General features: G+C 30.7%; 1 protein-coding gene across 1 annotated transcript; it reads left to right on the plus strand.

Annotated features, from left to right (window-relative positions):
- Positions 1-1151: 1151 nt before the first annotated feature.
- LOTGIDRAFT_199170 (hypothetical protein) lies at positions 1152-2082 on the plus strand (the record flags this gene model as incomplete). Its single annotated transcript, XM_009047550.1, has 1 exon — positions 1152-2082. A coding segment is annotated over exon 1 (927 nt), but the record flags the coding sequence as incomplete, so codon positions are not given.
- Between the last annotated feature and the right edge of the window lie 16889 nt (positions 2083-18971).

Genomic DNA, 18971 nt, shown 5'->3' on the forward strand with positions numbered 1-18971 from the left:
ACAGATGTTTATACTTTAGGAGTGTTCTGATTGTTTGATGTGACTACACTATACATTGGAAAACCACAATATATAGGAAAACAGTGATAAACAGCTTTAACTCAATAAATTGAGAACCACCTAGACTTGTCAATGTCCACTTAGTTAGTTGACAGACCAACTTATCTTAACTTAGACCTTTTGTGATGAAATGTAGATTTTGAAAACATACTTTTCTTTTAAATTGTGTTTAATGCATTTTAAGGAATACAAATTTATATATGAAAACTCTGAACATTTGAGAAAATTAACAGTGTGAAAAACATTTTAGTACTAAATTTCTAAAGTTCAGATGTGAAACGTGTTAAATTGATACAGTGACAATATCATTTACAGGGACCAACGGTATATTTAATAGTATATATTAGTCCAACGTTGTAGAATACCATTATTTAGTTTGAATGTTCACAAGAACACTTGAAGCAGGTGAGATTTTACATGTCATACAGTTTAACTTTATATGAAGTGAAAAAAAAACTTAAAATTTATGGCATTTTAAGTGGAAAGTGACCTACCTGTACTGGAAATTTAAACAGATGATTAATTCTATTGAAGTTTTATACTTCATTAAAAGCATATATCACTCCAGTTCTATAGCTACAGGAGAGGAAACTTAACTAGTAATTACAATAAACAGTCTGTGAACTAGACATATTTAGATTTAAAAGGTTTCTCAATAATAATTCTAAATGTGGTGAGTTGATAAGACAATTGAATTGTCACTTTATTTTAACCAATTCCCAGTTCAGTACTTATAAAACTATTGTGTAGAGAGCATTATTTTTACAGCACTTTTCAACCATAAATCTTAAGTTTCTTAATGGAATTGGACTTTAAATAATGGATTAGTTTTAAGGAAATTGATATAGCTTTAGTAAATTAGCTTTAAAACTCAGATGCCGTAAATTTCCTATACCTGATAGTGTTTAACCCTTAAAAATGGATGAGCTCTAAAAAAAATCTGTTAATAAATAGAGATTCAAGCTGGCAACACCAGGTGTTTCTTGGACATGGTATTAGTGTTTAAAGATCAAGTTTTACAAATTGAATGCGACTTTTTTTGTGGGAGAAGATGATGACTTACAATATATATCATTTTTTTCTCAAGATTTAAAAATGGAAGGTACAGGAAATGGATCCATGATGAATTTAACTTTTAATACACCCTGTGGAGAGGCAATATGTCTGAATCAAACAGTGACCTTGACCTTGGAGATTATAACCATCATTCTGGCAGTGGTAGGTGTTACTGGAAATTTAGTCACTGTTTTAGCTATTATAACATCACCCTTGAAAATGAACATCAACAGTATTCTCATTGGAAATTTAAGTTTTGCAGATGTATTATATTTAGCCTTAGTTCTTCCATTGCAAGCTGTGGCCTTTCATTTTCGTAGCTGGCCATTATCAGATGTTGTATGTAAACTTCATGCTGCAACCAGAATTTGGTTAATTGGAGTAAATATGATGTTACTAAGTGCTATTGCTTTATACCGGTGTCTTCATATAGTTCATATTCAAAGTTATCAAAAGTTTACTGCTCGTGGTCCATTTATTTCTGCTATAGTTCTGTGTTGGATTTTTCCACTATATTTTTGTATAACTCCCTTAATCGGAGTTTGGGGTGATTTTTCATTTCAAAATATGATTTTGAGATGTACTTTTGACCCCCAGGCAGAGAAATCACACAAAATTACTACAATAACATTAGGTTATGTGATTCCGTGTTTGTTTATATTAGTATGTTATGCCAGAATAGGATGTGTAGCTTACCGAACTCGTAAACGTGTGTCTCGCGCCAGTATCTATCGTAAACAAAAAGCTCAACGAGAATCTTTAAGACTAACAGGTATGATGGCCTGTATTTATATTGGATTTTTACTCGGCACCACTCCTTATTTTCTTACCAATTTGTTTGATCCCAAGTATACAAAACAGATTGCCCACATTCTGGCGCCATTTTTAGCCTGGTTATTATACTCTTTAAATCCAATTATATATACATTAATGGACAGGAATTTCCAGACAGCCTATAGACGTCTGCTGATGATGGAAGCTTGTCATGATGGACCCCAAAATAACAATGAGATAGTGATGGATGCTTCATATGCACATAGATAAGTTGGTCTTAAGATGAGGCTACTATATCTGAAAATTTAGATCATTTGAATTTCACAAAAAGTCAGACTCTGCGTAATATATTTAATTAGAGGAAACCATTTTGCTTTGTTTAAATGCAGACATAGTGTTCAATATGAGTAAAACTTAATGCCAGAGCCCACAAAAAAAATATTTTGAATATTGTTGGTTTATTTTTTTATTGTTTAAAGTGACATTTGAAAGTTTAGCTTATTGTATAAAAGTGGAAACAATTAAAGTTGTATTGTAAATTATGTAAACTTTATGAGGAATGAGGAGTTATAAAGTGATATTGATAATAATTATTACAGTGATATAATGTTACCAAAGTTTGTATAAATATTTGTTAAAGCCTTAATTTGTTTTTGTTATGTATTATATGATCAAAGATGGATGTTCAGGGTTTGTTATTGAACACTCCCCAAAAAAATTTGCATTAAGAAATTCATTCAATTAATTTATTTATCAAGCATATCAAGTTTCATCATGATTGGACAAAAATAGTATTGTTAAAATCGCACCTACAAGCAAAATTTTGGACGCGTCATTCATCCAGAATCAGAGAAAATCAAAAGTTAAGAGTTCTAATCCTGTATTCTCAAAATTATCTTAGCTCCAGGATATCCTCGAAACAGTGTCAGAAGATCGTTTTGAGATTATGGGACCTGAACATTCATGTGACAAAAGACAACCTACTAGTCATATTAATTTGTTATTAATTCAAAATATGGAGTAGTAAAGTACCATGTAAAATTTGAAAATAAGATGTGGCTTTTTATCAATCAAGGCATCATAGTCTTCATTTTAACTCATACAAGGAAAAAAAATCAAAAGACATTTATCAAAATATGCCAAGTTGTCATCCATACACATACCGAGTTACATAAAGAATGCTTAAAAAATAAAATTGCTATCATATCTACAAGAAATATGATGTACACATTTCTATACGGACATACAAAATAGATTGTTTTTGTCAATAGTGACTTATTTTATATTGTAGTGCGATTCACTCCTAATATTAGAGATTTATGAAATTTAGTCATTCAATTTATATGAAAGTAGCGGAAGAGTTAGAAATAAAAATTTAAACTCATGGGCATTGGAAAATTATTTCATTTTGATATATAAATTGCTTATTTTGTTGGTGTAAATATTCTATATATTGCTTATGGAAATAAAATATTTTTTTTATCACTGTCTATTTCAATTCCATATACATATTCTTTATTTCACTATAATAAATAAAATTATTGTAAAAAATACATCAATACCCCACTTCCCTGATGCCACTCTCAACTTAATGGATCCTCTTTCCACTTGTCTAACTTATAGAATTAACTTCGTGGGAAGTGAAAAAATATTACCATTGTAATCAGCATGTGTATAGTGTATTTTCAATGGAATTAGAATCAGTATTTCAATTGAAATCAGCAGGTATATTTCCATTGGAACCAGCAGGTATATTTCCATTGGAACCAGCAGGTATATTTCCATTGGAACCAGCAGGTATATTTCCATTGGAACCAGCAGGCATATTTCCATTGGAACCAGCAGGTATATTTCCATTGGAACGAGCAGGTATATTTCCATTGGAACCAGCAGGCATATTTCCATTGGAACCAGCAGGTATATTTCCATTGGAACCAGCAGGTATATTTCCATTGGAACCAGCAGGTATATTTCCATTGGAACCAGCAGGTATATTTCCATTGGAACCAGCAGGCATATTTCCATTGGAACCAGCAGGCATATTTCCATTGGACCCAGCAGGCATATTTCCATTGGAACCAGCAGGTATATTTACATTGGAACCAGCAGGTATATTTCCATTGGAACCAGCAGGTATATTTCCATTGGAACCAGCAGGTATATTTCCATTGGAACCTGTTCCAGCAGGTATATTTCCATTGGAACCAGCAGGCATATTTCCATTGGAACCAGCAGGTATATTTACATTGGAACCAGCAGGTATATTTCCATTGGAACCAGCAGGTATATTTCCATTGGAACCAGCAGGTATATTTCCATTGGAACCAGCAGGCATATTTCCATTGGAACCAGCAGGCATATTTCCATTGGACCCAGCAGGCATATTTCCATTGGAACCAGCAGGTATATTTACATTGGAACCAGCAGGTATATTTCCATTGGAACCAGCAGGTATATTTCCATTGGAACCAGCAGGTATATTTCCATTGGAACCTGTTCCAGCAGGTATATTTCCATTGGAACCAGCAGGTATATTTCCATTGGAACCTGTTCCAGCAGGTATATTTACATTGGAACCAGCAGGTATATTTCCATTGGAACCAGCAGGTATATTTCCATTGGAACCTGTTCCAGCAGGTATATTTCCATTGGAACCAGCAGGTATATTTCCATTGGAACCTGTTCCAGCAGGTATATTTCCATTGGAACCAGCAGGTATATTTCCATAGATATATGCATGTGTAATTTCCAATTGAATCAGTGTGTGTATTTCCTCAGGGAACATCATGTGTATTTTGAATGGAATCAGCTGATGTATAACCATTGAAATCAGCTTTTTCCAATGGAATCAATTGTTTACTTCCATTGGAATCATGTGTATTTCCTTTGGTATGACATTTTCTTTCTCACTATGACAGATAAGATGTCCTTTTTATTTACTTTAGTAGAGGAATAACACAATTCATTGTTTTCCAAACAGCAAAAGTTATTAACATTAACATTCTTATTGTGAATGTAAGAGGCATCATGATAGTCTTTATAAGCATAAAATGGCCATGATTAAAAGTGTTATGAGATTTCTTTCACGCTGATCAATATGTTTAAACATAGGATTAGTTTTCTGGTTATAATCATAAAGACACACATTTAGTCTGGCTTCCAACAGAGTATGTTAATGATTGATTTCAGGTTATCACTGAAATCTGCTATGACTTATTATTGTATTATATTCATACATCTGCCAGTATGTCACTAAGATTCAAATCTAACTGTCAAACTAAATCATGGCTTTGTTTTAATTAAGGCTTTTGTTGACGTTAGCATAGTATATTTCAACTAAATATGGCTTTTCTCTGACAATTCCAACACATTTTATGAATAGCTTATTAGTGAGATAGAATTTTCTGTATACTTTAAGTTAAGTAGGATATATGTGATCTATCATATTAATACTACTAAATTATAACTGGTCCAAACAATACATCAAAAAATATTGTTTTGAACACAAAATAAATGTTGATCGAAACACCAAAAATGATAATACACAAAAATTGAGCAATATACAATGTCCATTTAGTTTAAACTAAGCATGTTGATTTAAACCCAATACATATTGATTTGATCTCAATACATGTTGATTTGAGCTAAACGTTGATTTGAATCTAATACATGTTGATTTGAACCAGGCGTCTGTTTATTAGAACTCAACACAATCTTTTTTTAAACCAAATAAATGTTTTTTTGAGCCTAAAACATATTCATTTTAGCCCAATACATGTTGATTTGAACCTAATACATGTTGATATCGTATAAAACATATTGATTTGATCTTAATACATGTTGATATGGTATAAAACATATTGATTTGAGCCTAATACATGTTGATATGGTATAAAACATATTGATTTGAGCCTAATACATGTTGATAAGGTATAAAACATATTGATTTGAACCTAATACATGTTGATATGGTATAAAACATATTGATTTGAGCCTAATACATGTTGATATGGTATAAAACATATTGATTTGAACCTAATACATGTTGATATGGTATAAAACATATTGATTTGATCTTAATACATGTTGATATGGTATAAAACATATTGATTTGAACCTAATACATGTTGATAAGGTATAAAACATATTGATTTGAACCTAATACATGTTGATATGGTATAAAACATATTGATTTGAACCTAATACATGTTGATATGGTATAAAACATATTGATTTGATCTTAATACATGTTGATATGGTATAAAACATATTGATTTGAACCTAATACATGTTGATATGGTATAAAACATTGATTTGAGCCTAATACATGTTGATATGGTATAAAACATATTGATTTGAACCTAATACATGTTGATATGGTATAAAACATATTGATTTGATCTTAATACATGTTGATATGGTATAAAACATATTGATTTGAGCCTAATACATGTTGATATGGTATAAAACATATTGATTTGATCTTAATACATGTTGATAGGGTATAAAACATATTGATTTGTGCCTAATACATGTTGATATGGTATAAAACATATTGATTTGAATCAAACACATACATATATATAAATATAATAGGTTACTTTAAGCTCAGTACATGTTGACTGACAAGTTGATTAGAAATCAATACATGTTGCTTTAAACCTGATACATGTTGATTAGAACTCAATACATGTTGTTTTAAACCCAATACATGTTGATTAGAACTCAATACATGTTGCTTTAAACCAGATACATGTTGATTAGAACTCAATACATGTTGTTTTAAACCAGATACATGTTGATTAGAACTCAATACATGTTGTTTTAAACCAGATACATGTTGATTAGAACTCAATACATGTTGTTTTAAACCAGATACATGTTGATTAGAACCCGATACATGTTTTGTACTCAATGTCAATACATGTCTAATTAGATTGAAGTAAACGATTCAACGAATTTTAAGAAAAGATATTTTTGGTAATATTTGATAATATAGAAATCTACATAACAAGAGGACTAATTAGTAATATTGAAATAAATCAAGACAGAAAGATCAATTAGTTGATGAACATAATATATAAACAATGTGGTGTTTTGATTTACACATGAATCGCTTTGTACTCTAATTAATTAAACTTACATGCAAAGCATAAATTGATTGGTTATGTTTATAATTATTGTGCTGAACTGCATGTATTAAAATTTTGCAGAATACTGAATTTTAAACAATAGATAATGAAGTAAATTAAGTTTGCCTTCTATTGTTAATTATAGTCTACTTTCGCATCCTATTTGAACATTGTTATAACGTTACAAACTTCCTTCTTAACAAACTTATTAGAACAAAATTAAAACAAAGTTAAAAGTTCACTTAATTAACAAAATATTTCAGATTCTTACAAAATGACACATACAAACATCCAGATTGCTGTGGCATCTTCTAGATAACAGATAGAAATTCTTCCAGTACATAAAAAAATCTGTAAAATCTCTTGAGAACTGTCGATAGAATGATTAGTCAATAAGTCAGGAAACAGACTGTTCTGACAGTACCATCTAATAAATATCTTGTTTTAAAAATTATCAATCATTCTTGGTGTCAGCTAATCCCAATAGTCCACTTTTTATTACATTCCTACTTGTCAAATATTCCATACAACACCTACATACACATTCTATAACAGTGAATATATTGGAATAGTCAGAATATCTTCATTTAATTTTGGATATGGATGTGTTAACTTACTTCAGAGGATTTCTTGATGCCCAGAAGAGTTTTGGTGCATGAATAAATATGTGTTATAGGTCACATTATTGCAGGGTTTTTTAAAAGAATTGATTTCTGCAACATGACAAGCATGAGTGTTAAAATCTCACAAAAATCCTCAACAGTATCAATCTGTATATTTACTTTTTCATTCAAGACATATCCCACACTGCAAGACATTGATCAATAAACTAATATTTACGGGAGAGTTAAATTCAAATAGAAATCTACAGAAATCCAAATCTCATTCCTGAGGTTCTATAGCACAATTTTATACCTATTTTTCTTGAAATGATCTGAACCTAAAACAGATCTTATATTCTGCCTAAAATTAGGTCTGATTTTATTACCATTGTAATAGTTGAGACACTTCAGGGATCAAAGAGTTTATCTCCAACAGGCTTAGTGAAGAAAAAGCATGGTTTAACATTAAAGGGACAGATGCCCCATTTTGTGGAGCTAATTTGAGTCTTGAATATAATGTTTAAATAGTTTTCAGAAGTACTAGAAATGTACGAATAATGGTGGATTTTGACACAGAGTTCTGACACCGAAAACTGTCGAAATTGGACCAAACTAAGAAAAACCAGCCAGATGTCTTGTTCGGTTAAACGAAAAATATATGTCTCTAAGGTGAGTTATAATTATAATAAATTGCTTAATTTTAAAGTTTAAATTCGAAAACATGAAAATGTCTAAATAAATAATATGCGTACATTTCGGCTTCGAGTATAAAAGCCCCGTCAGCTATGCGCCAAAAGGTAATGTTTATTTGTAATCTGGTTGATGATCTACATTCCAGTCAATCATTCAATGTGTAATATGTGAACCATTTATGTTTATGATTTAATTTAAAAACCTGCAATGCCTATTACATACGACCATTGAAGTATCATAAACGAGATACTTGGTATTGTGCGGTGCCAGTAGGACGCCATAACCTCTCTGGGGTTGTGAAGAGATTGTGTGCCAACGCTGGTTTTGATGGCTTCTATACGAACCATTCACTACGAGCTACCACTGCCACTAGACTGTATGATTCTGGAATAGACGAACAGTTAATAGCCGAAAGAACGGGCCACAGATCGACTGCTATACGGGGGTAATTATTCTTTTGTTCACATGGGGGCGAGGGGTATCCATTCCATCATCCCGATTCATGAAATTAACTATAACCTTTTAGGTATTTTGACCGACATTATTCGTGAATTTCGAAAAATGATTTTGATTCTTGAGTGACCCGACAATCTATGACAAATGCGATGTTGAAAAACACGCCGAATTTCACCTTGTGTAAAAGCGATTATTATTATTATTATTAGTTGTGAATGTATTTCATTTCAGGTACAAGAGAACCAGACATAGCTATTGAAAGTCGTAGATGATGTTGTCCAGGGAAAAAAAGACTAGAAAATCCCAACAACAGACGAAAAGCTGCAAATGGTGCGAAAATCACGGTCACTCTATGAATTTAGAATAAAATTCAAAGTGTTGTTTGTTTATGTTTCACTATTGGAGTTCTAATTTCACTATTGGTCTAAAGTATGACTGTCACTCATACTATTGGAAAGCAATTTAGGTTTAATTAGTCTTATCTGTCATAATCTGATTCTTTGGTCAACGTTATAATTATCACTGTCATTATTGTTATTGCCAAGGCTATCATTAGATGTAACCAGATTTGTCTACCTGTTGTTTTATAATGGCCAAGTTGTTTTTCTTGACAGATACATTGGACTAATCAAGGAAACATTACACTAGCAACTGATTTAAGTATTCTCAAGCATTTGGCATCCCTATTTTCACTTATAATCAGGATGACATTTGAATGAATTACATGACAGATGTAAACGTGTAAAAAAAACAAAAAACCTGAAGACAAATTATAACTCGTCCAGATATATTATCTTATTTTTCAGATGGCAACATGACTGATTATTCACCATAACCCCAAACATATGAAATCAAACTTGAATTTGCATATTTTATAAATTGTAATTCTGTTTAATGAATCTTACCTAAAATCATAATTAAGGGAGTGAAAACAATAAAATTGGAAACGATCAATATCATTCCATCAAATATTTTTCATTCTTAAGTCACAAAATAATAGTTTTTACATACAGCCTTTCTTGAAAAGTTTGAGAATTTCTTAAAATTGATAAAGAAATCATAAGAAACGGATATAATTGTAAATTTGCTGTAGTTGTTACACAAATGTTGAAAATGTTTTGGTAAGTTTGTTTTGTATTTTGTCAATCTGTTTGTTCCAAGAATAAATTTCCATATTGTATTTGAGTGATTATCAGATGGTATTTTATTCCATAAGCTGATCTATATCTAAAATCTTCACTGCAATTTTGACTTTTTCATCTGCGCTTACAAGTAAAGCATAAATATCCCATTAAAGAATTTTTTTTTTTGCGTTTCTTAATTGCAAGCAATTCTTGCCAAGATTTTTTTATTGTCGGAGTTTAAAACATTTCTATGTAATGTATATTTTATTTTCGACTTTCTGACACTATTTGAGATGTTGAAATAGTTGCGAAGTTCTAATTAATTTATGGACACCTCTAATTGAATTGAAGTCAACAACATAATGTCCTCTGTTAAGTAAGGGTTGTTCAGCTCAATTCTTAATTAATTCTATATTGATAAAACCTCTAATGACGTATCTCATAAAATCCTGTATATATAAAATCACAGGGTAATTATCTTGGCTAATTTTGACTACAAGTTGCACTTCTTATTTCATTATTATTTATTGTTTTTCTTAACAACAACAAAAAAAAACAGCAAATCATGTGTCCTTGCCCGTTTTGTAAGTCAGATAAATCACTTTCCTTGGGTTTTTTTGTATTTAAAACCCTTTCCTTATAAAATACCCTCAGAGCAATCCCAGGCGAATCGTTTGGAAATCGTTTGAAATGTAAGATATTTAGGTTTCAAAAGTTCAAAATGCCATTTGTAGGGGACAAAATCAATAAATTCATCATACTTTATTTAAATATTATCAGCAGTTCACTTATGAATTTCCTTTTTGAATGAAGTTATCCCATATTTCAAGTAAAGAAAAAAAATGGTCACCTCTATTCCATTCAAGGCCTGTTATCTTAAACTTTTCAATTATTGTTTAATTAATTGTATGAGAAAAAGTGTTTTGCAAGGTGATGATTGTCCTGAAAGATTATAGAACATATTTTAGTTTTTGTCACAGCCTTCAGAAAAATATAAGTCTATATGCTATTTTTTTTAGATAGTTATAGAACTAGTACAATACTGTACATTTGCAAATATATCAAAATATACAGGCAAACAGACCTATAAAAAAATCACTATTGTTTAGACTGACAGACGATGCTGCCCCATTACTCAGCAGCAGATGTAAAAATAACATAAAAGGAAATAAACTCTGTAGTGCATGTTAATATTTTTATTAAACAATGATATAAACTCACTTGTCTTCAGAAAGAGAGTTTTCTAGGTCTTCAATTCTTGGTATGGAAACTGAAAAATAAGAAAGAGTGTAATACAGGATCAATTATCTCAAAAATTGTTAGCAATTGATTCAAAATAATAGAAATAGTAATATATTGATTAAAAAAGGGTGAAAAATAAGGTCATCATAGCTGGTAGACATCAAGATCAGATCCCACTGATAGGCATGTCTTCCACTATGTTCCCTATACACAATACAACCAAAACATGAAACAAAACAATAAACTCGGTTCTGCAAGAAATTAATTCCTGTAAATATTTGATTGTTACTTATGACAAAACAAAAAATCGAAGTGATGCCCTTTTTTTCTATTTATATATAGAAAACAATTCATCATATGCAGGTTTTGAAATGAGCACAGTCAAGGTGATATATTGGTACTATTCTTACCTCTACACTTCAGAGAGTTCCAGAGGTTTTTATGTGTATCAAGGACATTATGAATGGTTTCTATTGCACTGAAATACAAAAACAAATATCTTTAAACAAATGATGTATTTCTTTATTGTTCTATCAAGTAATGTTCACTCTTATACTGTACTAAACACAACAAAATTTGAATGCAGCACAATTAAAGGGACAGATGCGCTATTTTGGAAAGTTGATGTGACTCTTGAATATATGTAGGTAAGCTTCAGAAGCAGATTCATTTAAGGAGACAACTTTTTTCATTCTGAATAAAATACTGTTCTTGCCATTTTGTTTTGAAAAATGGCTGATAACATGATATTCTATATATATATGTACAGTCTAACTTGTATTAAGCAGCCAGTCAATGGAATGCTCAAAAGTGGCTGCTTACTAAGGGGTGGTGCTTAATAGAGGTATGGTTTACCCAGCTAATAATGACAAGTTGATATTTTGAGCAACATTTAATAATAACAATAACAATACATGTATAACAATACAAATGGAATTAACGATGTTCAACATAAAAATAATCTTTTAGACATGTCTGTTTTACACTTTTGATTTTCTTGTTGCTAATTTTTCCCTTAAAAATCATAACCGGATTTAAAAAATCGGAATTATCAGATTGCACTGATGAGAATAATTGTCGCAAAGTCGAAAACTTCACAGAATTATAATCCGTGCATGAGTTGTATTCGTGGATCATAGACAAAGGATATTCTGTTTGGCAGTAATTATTTTAATTTAAGGGATTAACAAGGATTATCGACAAATGACCGTTGGTTGCTGGGTGACGTGTTTAGTGTTAAGAAAATGCTGACCGCTGGCTGCGTCAAGAGGGTGTTGTTGAATAGATGTAAATTTGGTTGCAAGGGATGTATTTTTGGTGGCCGTTCATTAAAGGGTGGTGCTGAACGCAGGTGACCGTTAGACCAAGTTAGACTGTATATATGTATGTGCATTTCTAATTAAACCAGTAAATTTCATGAAACTGGATATTTATTTAATTTACAATAGGTCTGGCATAACAACAATCATTAATTAGGTGCATCAAATGACATTAGGAAGAATTCTTAAAATAATTCATGCTCAAAACAAATCAATATATCAAAATTCAGAGACAATTTATGTGGACAAACATTTGTACTGATGCTATTCATACATTATATTTAAAGGGATTGTAAAGAGGTTTTCTAGACAAAGTATCAGAGACACCGTTAGCATCATTTTCATCATTCTAAATTTCATTCAGACGTCAGTGGTTCTTGCAATTCCACTGAAACTAAGTGTTTGATGACGTAACTATCTTCTGAATGAAGAATGGAATGGTATTAATTGATGATATCAGTGTCCTTAATACAATCTTTGAAATCCTTTCAAAAGAAATATACAAAATACATATATATTTAACCATATATTGTCATTATAGGTATTTTATAATATTTCCCTCGTTCTTTCAATTTTATTGAATAGATTTTTTGTCGCCATTCACAGAACCTGAACCACAACTCAACTTAACAAGTGACCCCACAAATTCAATGATAAATCTAATGAAAGAGAAACTATTTTAAACTGAGTTGTAAACATCTTATCATTGGCCAGTACATTGATGTGGTTTATTGAGTTAATTAGTAAAAATCACTGATAAATAGTCAAATTAAACAGATGTTAGAAACATAAGTCGGCAATCACTAAAATAGAAACTGATAGATTGTTTATCAATACAAAACATAATATCATACGTCATTCATAATGTCAATGTAATTAACAAATGTGGCAAAACGTCTGATGAATCTCAAACACAAAGAATGAAAACTTTTCATCTTAGCAAAATAAAACCCAAAATTAAGAAGGAAAGTTAAAACTGAATGTGTAATTGTGTGGACAACTCGATATACTATTGTGATGAAAACATGAAAAACAAATGTATCAGAAAGTTTTAACTAAAAAAAAAACGGCCGTTCATTTTCTAATGCCGAAGATATTTCAAAACATTATGTGAGGTTTTTGTGTTCGTTATGCTTTTTGGAAGCTGTTAGAAAACTACTGTATGTAAAAAAACATCTTATAGAGAAATGTGTTTCCTACATATTCTATCAAGAAGATACATAGATATACATTAGAAATATTTTCAAGTATAATATACAAAGATTTTGATAATGATAACTTTTTTTACAAGAAAGCGGAATGCCCCTTTAATGTGATCTCTACCCCTAAATGTCGCTGAAAGATTACAAGTTTTGATGTAAGATATAACCGTGACAACCTACCACATTGTTACTTTCCTTGTCAAAAACAAAACAAACAATAGCAAAACGAAATAAACAGTGTAGCGTATGTGTTGAGGAGCAAAAAAAAAAGGAGATAATATTTACTGTAAATCCTTGGCAACAAGACCAGTAATAGTCTCTATTTGAGAGAAATTAGTTAAAGAGATGTTTTTTAAAGTTTATGTGATAGCATCAATTTGCACCATTCTGATTTTTGGGCACATCTGTGGTTCCTGCAGTTCCAAAAAGAATAAGTATTTCATGACGCACACCACTGCTCTATGAGTGAATCAGAAATCAGGTTTTCAGGTTGCTAGTAAACACTCTAGAAGGCACAATTCTTGACTGATTTACATCTTACACCAAAATATATTCAACCAACCATTTTATCTATGCAGTAGCCTACCAATACCATAAAAATGGTGGAGGAATGCACTGAGGTAACAAACAGTTTAGAATTTTGATATTGTAAAAACCAGCATTTTGTTTTCTTGACAAGATGACCATGTACAAGTAAATACTGTCCACAGGCAATTCTTCAATTAAATCTGTGTTCAATGAAGGAGATATAAAGACAGCAATCTGTCAAACCAAGCATAACAATAAGTCAATCTATTATCTACCCTTATAATGATTGATAATTTAGATATATAACCAATGGACCAAGAATATTACTCTGTTGAGCACTTCCATAAGACTAGATTCTTAGATTATTGTTGCAGATGTTTTGAATTTGAATGACATTTGCCAGTTCATGTTTAAGTACTAGGTGATATTTGCATCAAACTAATTTTCTGTCAGACTTCTGATGTTCTAGCAAGATACGCCCACTTTCTTGATACATTTTCAGTATATCAAGGGCAGTCTCTTATATGGGTCAAATCATACCAAAAATCTAATTTGTGCAAGATATTGTTGATTTAAACAAAGACACATTATTTAATAAATAAATTTAACCTCTAACGCCAACAAATTTTGATGAGTTTATACTAAGTTATGGGCAATAACTCAAATTCTGTTGATCCAAAAATTGCCAAATTCAATCTTGACTAAGATCTCATCATTATAAATGATCATACCAAATTTCATTTAAATCCGATGAAATCTGTATTCTCTATTGTGTTCACAAACAAATTTTGACACATTTTTTGATAAATCAAGAGCAATAACTCAAAAACTGTTCATTGAAAAATCCTGAATATCGAACTTTTCCAAGATCTCATAAATATAAATGGACACACCAAATTTCATTCAAATCAGATGAAACCTGTAGTCTCTATTGCGTTCACAAGCCAATTTTGACGCGTTTTTGCTAAATCAAGGGCAATATCTCAAAAACCGTTCATCGAAAAATCGTAAATATGAAAGTTATCCAACATCTCATCAATATAAATGATCACACCAAATTTCGTTCGAATCAGATGAAAACTGTAGTCTCTATCGCGTTCACAAGCCACACATGTGTGGTCAGATGGACGGACATGGGTGACAACAATATACGTCCACATTATAATGTGGGCGTATAAAAATCATGGCAAGATTATGAGACATTTGCCATTTGAGCCCAATGGTGAATAACAACATCTTATTTTAATAAATTTTTCTAGAGTATATCCATGTTTTTAACACTGTAGAAATATTAATTTTGACAGATAATGTCCAACAATACTTGAGTCCCAGCAATAATAAGTGGACAGCAAGCTTGTAGTAGCCTTGTAGTACAACATTAATTTATATAAATAAACACTAGCAATGTTAAATGAGAACATGAGTTAATTTGTCGGTTTATTACCCAGGTCATGTGGGTTAAAATGCAATTCTTGTTGTGTCCACACCAGGGAATTAATCTTATTTCCTGACATGAGGTCAAGGTTTTCATGATCCTGTTACTAATGAAACTGTCCATTATTCTACTATAGTAGTTCTATAAAGTATAATTCTATATGATGGTAGCAGTTCACATCTATTTATGTATTCTCAAATTATATTTCCTAAAGATCAGTGCTTTTCCACCTGTTTTTAAATGTGTCCCCAAATCATATCAGCATGAAAACGTTATTTTGATAATCAATAGATTTTTTTTCTAGAGAATGAATGCCTTCAGATGTATATACATGCTTACACAACACAAGAAACTTCTGGTCTCATTATAAAACAAAAAACATTTGAAATAAAGTACTTGTCTATATATACCTATCAAAGACATCAACATACTGGTCATAAAGCTCCGACCAGACACAAATGGTAAATACAATAAAAATAGACACCAAACAGGTTAGTTAGTTAGACAGATTAGATACTTAGATATCATTATATAAACAAAGTAAAATTAATTAAATTCTTCACAGCCAAAAAATCAATGATGTAAGCTTACTGATGCTACAGAAATGATAATAATAATAATGACGATATTTATATTGCCCAGCAATTAAATCTCAAGGCACACTCCGGTGATCTCAATTGGTGAGTTAATGATTGTAACCAAACAACCAAGTTTTCACTTTAGATTTAAAATACCATTGTGACAGCGCTGTTGAATTGGCTCTATATGCTGAACATGACCAACGGGGCTGCTCAAATGACCCTCACTCAATATTCTCTATCAGACATCAAGTATAGGTTATCCATTACATGGCTTTGAATGGTTGTCAAATGCAAAATTTAATGACAACTCTCTTATGAAATATAAAGCCATCAATCACTGCTTGGTATTACAATAACTTGATTACCAACCCGATAATCTGATAATCCCTTGATGATTGCGTTGCTAAAAATATACATACATCCACAATTCTTATTCACTTTTGGAGACCAAAACAACAAAAATTGAGAAAATGGATTCCCTTACATGAACGTCATATCCGACAAGAGTTGTGCATCGGTAATCTTACATCATTGATTTTTTTGCTGTGAAGCATTTAATTGAAAAATTTTAAAAAACTTTTTACTTTGTTTATACAATAGATATTTCTTGGGATGAGCATACATCTGAAATCATCTGTTCTTCATTGAAACAAGGTTTGATTATTAAAGTAACTATTCATGGGTGTTTAAGAAATTCTCATGGGGAAATTAAATTTAGGTTCCACAGGTCTTTGAAAAATTCTAATTGGCTAAAAAGGACAACAAAAATTTATCACTAAGATCCAAAAGCTTATTTATCTTATAACATTATTACTTATAATAAACTTTGTGTATCTGCTAAAATAAAACAGTGTTTCCATGATCAAAGCTGAGTCTTCAATGGTTTACATTTATATGACCTGCTAGTGATGTGAACTCATGTCTAATCTATTACTAACTTTAATATCAGATCTAAGTGTATTCATATAAAACTGTGAAAGATGAACACATTTAACTTTAAAGCAAAGTTAAACAAAATCAACGAAACTAAAAAAAAAACTTGAACAGCACTCAATATTTTGTTATCACTATTCTTCATTATCATTACTCTCCATTACATCTGAACAAAATTCACCCTTAGTTAATTTTAACGTAACCATCTCAGTTAGATTTTATGTACCTTAAAGAGACAGATGCACCATTTTTTTTACTAATCATACTTTAGTTTCAGAAACGTGATTTTTTAAAGCTAAGTCAATCAGTAATAGTGTTCACAGCTCACTATTGAAATTTGAGCCTTCAAATCCATCAGCGTCCAGAATTATTCGCGTTGAAAGTTAAAATGACGACTCATCATTTTAAGATATTCTGTGATATATAGAAAATACATATATAGAAATAATGAGTAAGATTCATAGTTTGCAGTATTTTTAAAGGAATTATATGATTTAAGTACATTTCTAGTACTTCTGAAGTCTATTTGCATATATTCAACATTCAAATCAACTCCCCAAAATCTTAGCATGAAAACTCTAAACAATAAGATCAATTTTCAGGATCACTCAGTACAACTGAGCAAATTCACCCTCATTTAACTTTAAAGTAACCATCCCTAATAGACTTCAAGTACTTTAATCTTGACATAAAACATCTGTAAAATTCATCCTCAAATTGAACAGAACTCAACATTTCAGAACCACTATTCTTTATATCACCTGGGTAAAATTCATCCTCACAAAACTTTAAGTTACCATTTCAGATAGATTTTATGTACCCTAGTTTCAGCATAAAAACTATAAAAATCAAATTGAACACAACATTTTAGAACCACTACTCTTCATAATGCCTGAACAAAATTCACCATTAATTACCATTAACATCATCATCTCAGATTTATATATATCAGTCTTGGCATAAAAACTCTAAACAATAAACTGATTATCTTAAGATTACAGTTCCTCATAACTCCTGAGCAAAATTCACCTTTAGTTAACTTTAAAGTTACCATCCCAAATAGATTTTATGTAATTTAATCTTGGCATAAAAACATCTTCAAACTTTTGAAAAATGGTTGAATAACAATATTTTGTACCAATATTCATCAAATCAGGACTAAAATCTTCAGTAAATATAACAATTACCATCATGGATGAATAATTACTAATTATGAGAATAGCATATTTTTACTGAAAACATTTAACAGATTCTAACAAAATATGAACAAATGATGACTGTTTCCAATAATCAATGATAGGTCTTGAGAAATCATGTTTTACCTATCATAGACAAACATCACACCATTTTAACAATGTATAAAACAATCAAATACAATATAGGTTGTTTATTTTAACTATTGATTGACAAGTCCTACTTTAATTAGACAAGCTCGTATAAAAGTAAGTATAAAAGTAAGTATATATCACCTACATAATAAAATAAAGATAAAGATATTGATATACATATTGTATAAGTATAAGCAATGCAGAAAACGTCATTTCATTATTATTCTGGATTTCCACATGTTTATAATAAGTCCTGATGAAGCGTGCTCTAATATTCCATCAGAACCATTGACAGTAAGGGAGAATCGGACTGAAATATCTTAAAGGTATACTACCTCTTAGACTGACCAAAAAAAAAAGGAAAATTTCCAACTTGGTTAATATGAGTCATTGTTCTACTGTTATAACTTTACGACAAAATCTCTCTATAATCTAATAAATCTATAAAACTAAGTAATAATTCATTAAACTTAGTAATTTTGAAACATGCAATAATTTGTTTGGTT

Source organism: Lottia gigantea, assembly GCF_000327385.1.
Source record: "Lottia gigantea unplaced genomic scaffold LOTGIsca_113, whole genome shotgun sequence".
Taxonomy (NCBI): domain Eukaryota; kingdom Metazoa; phylum Mollusca; class Gastropoda; family Lottiidae; genus Lottia; species Lottia gigantea.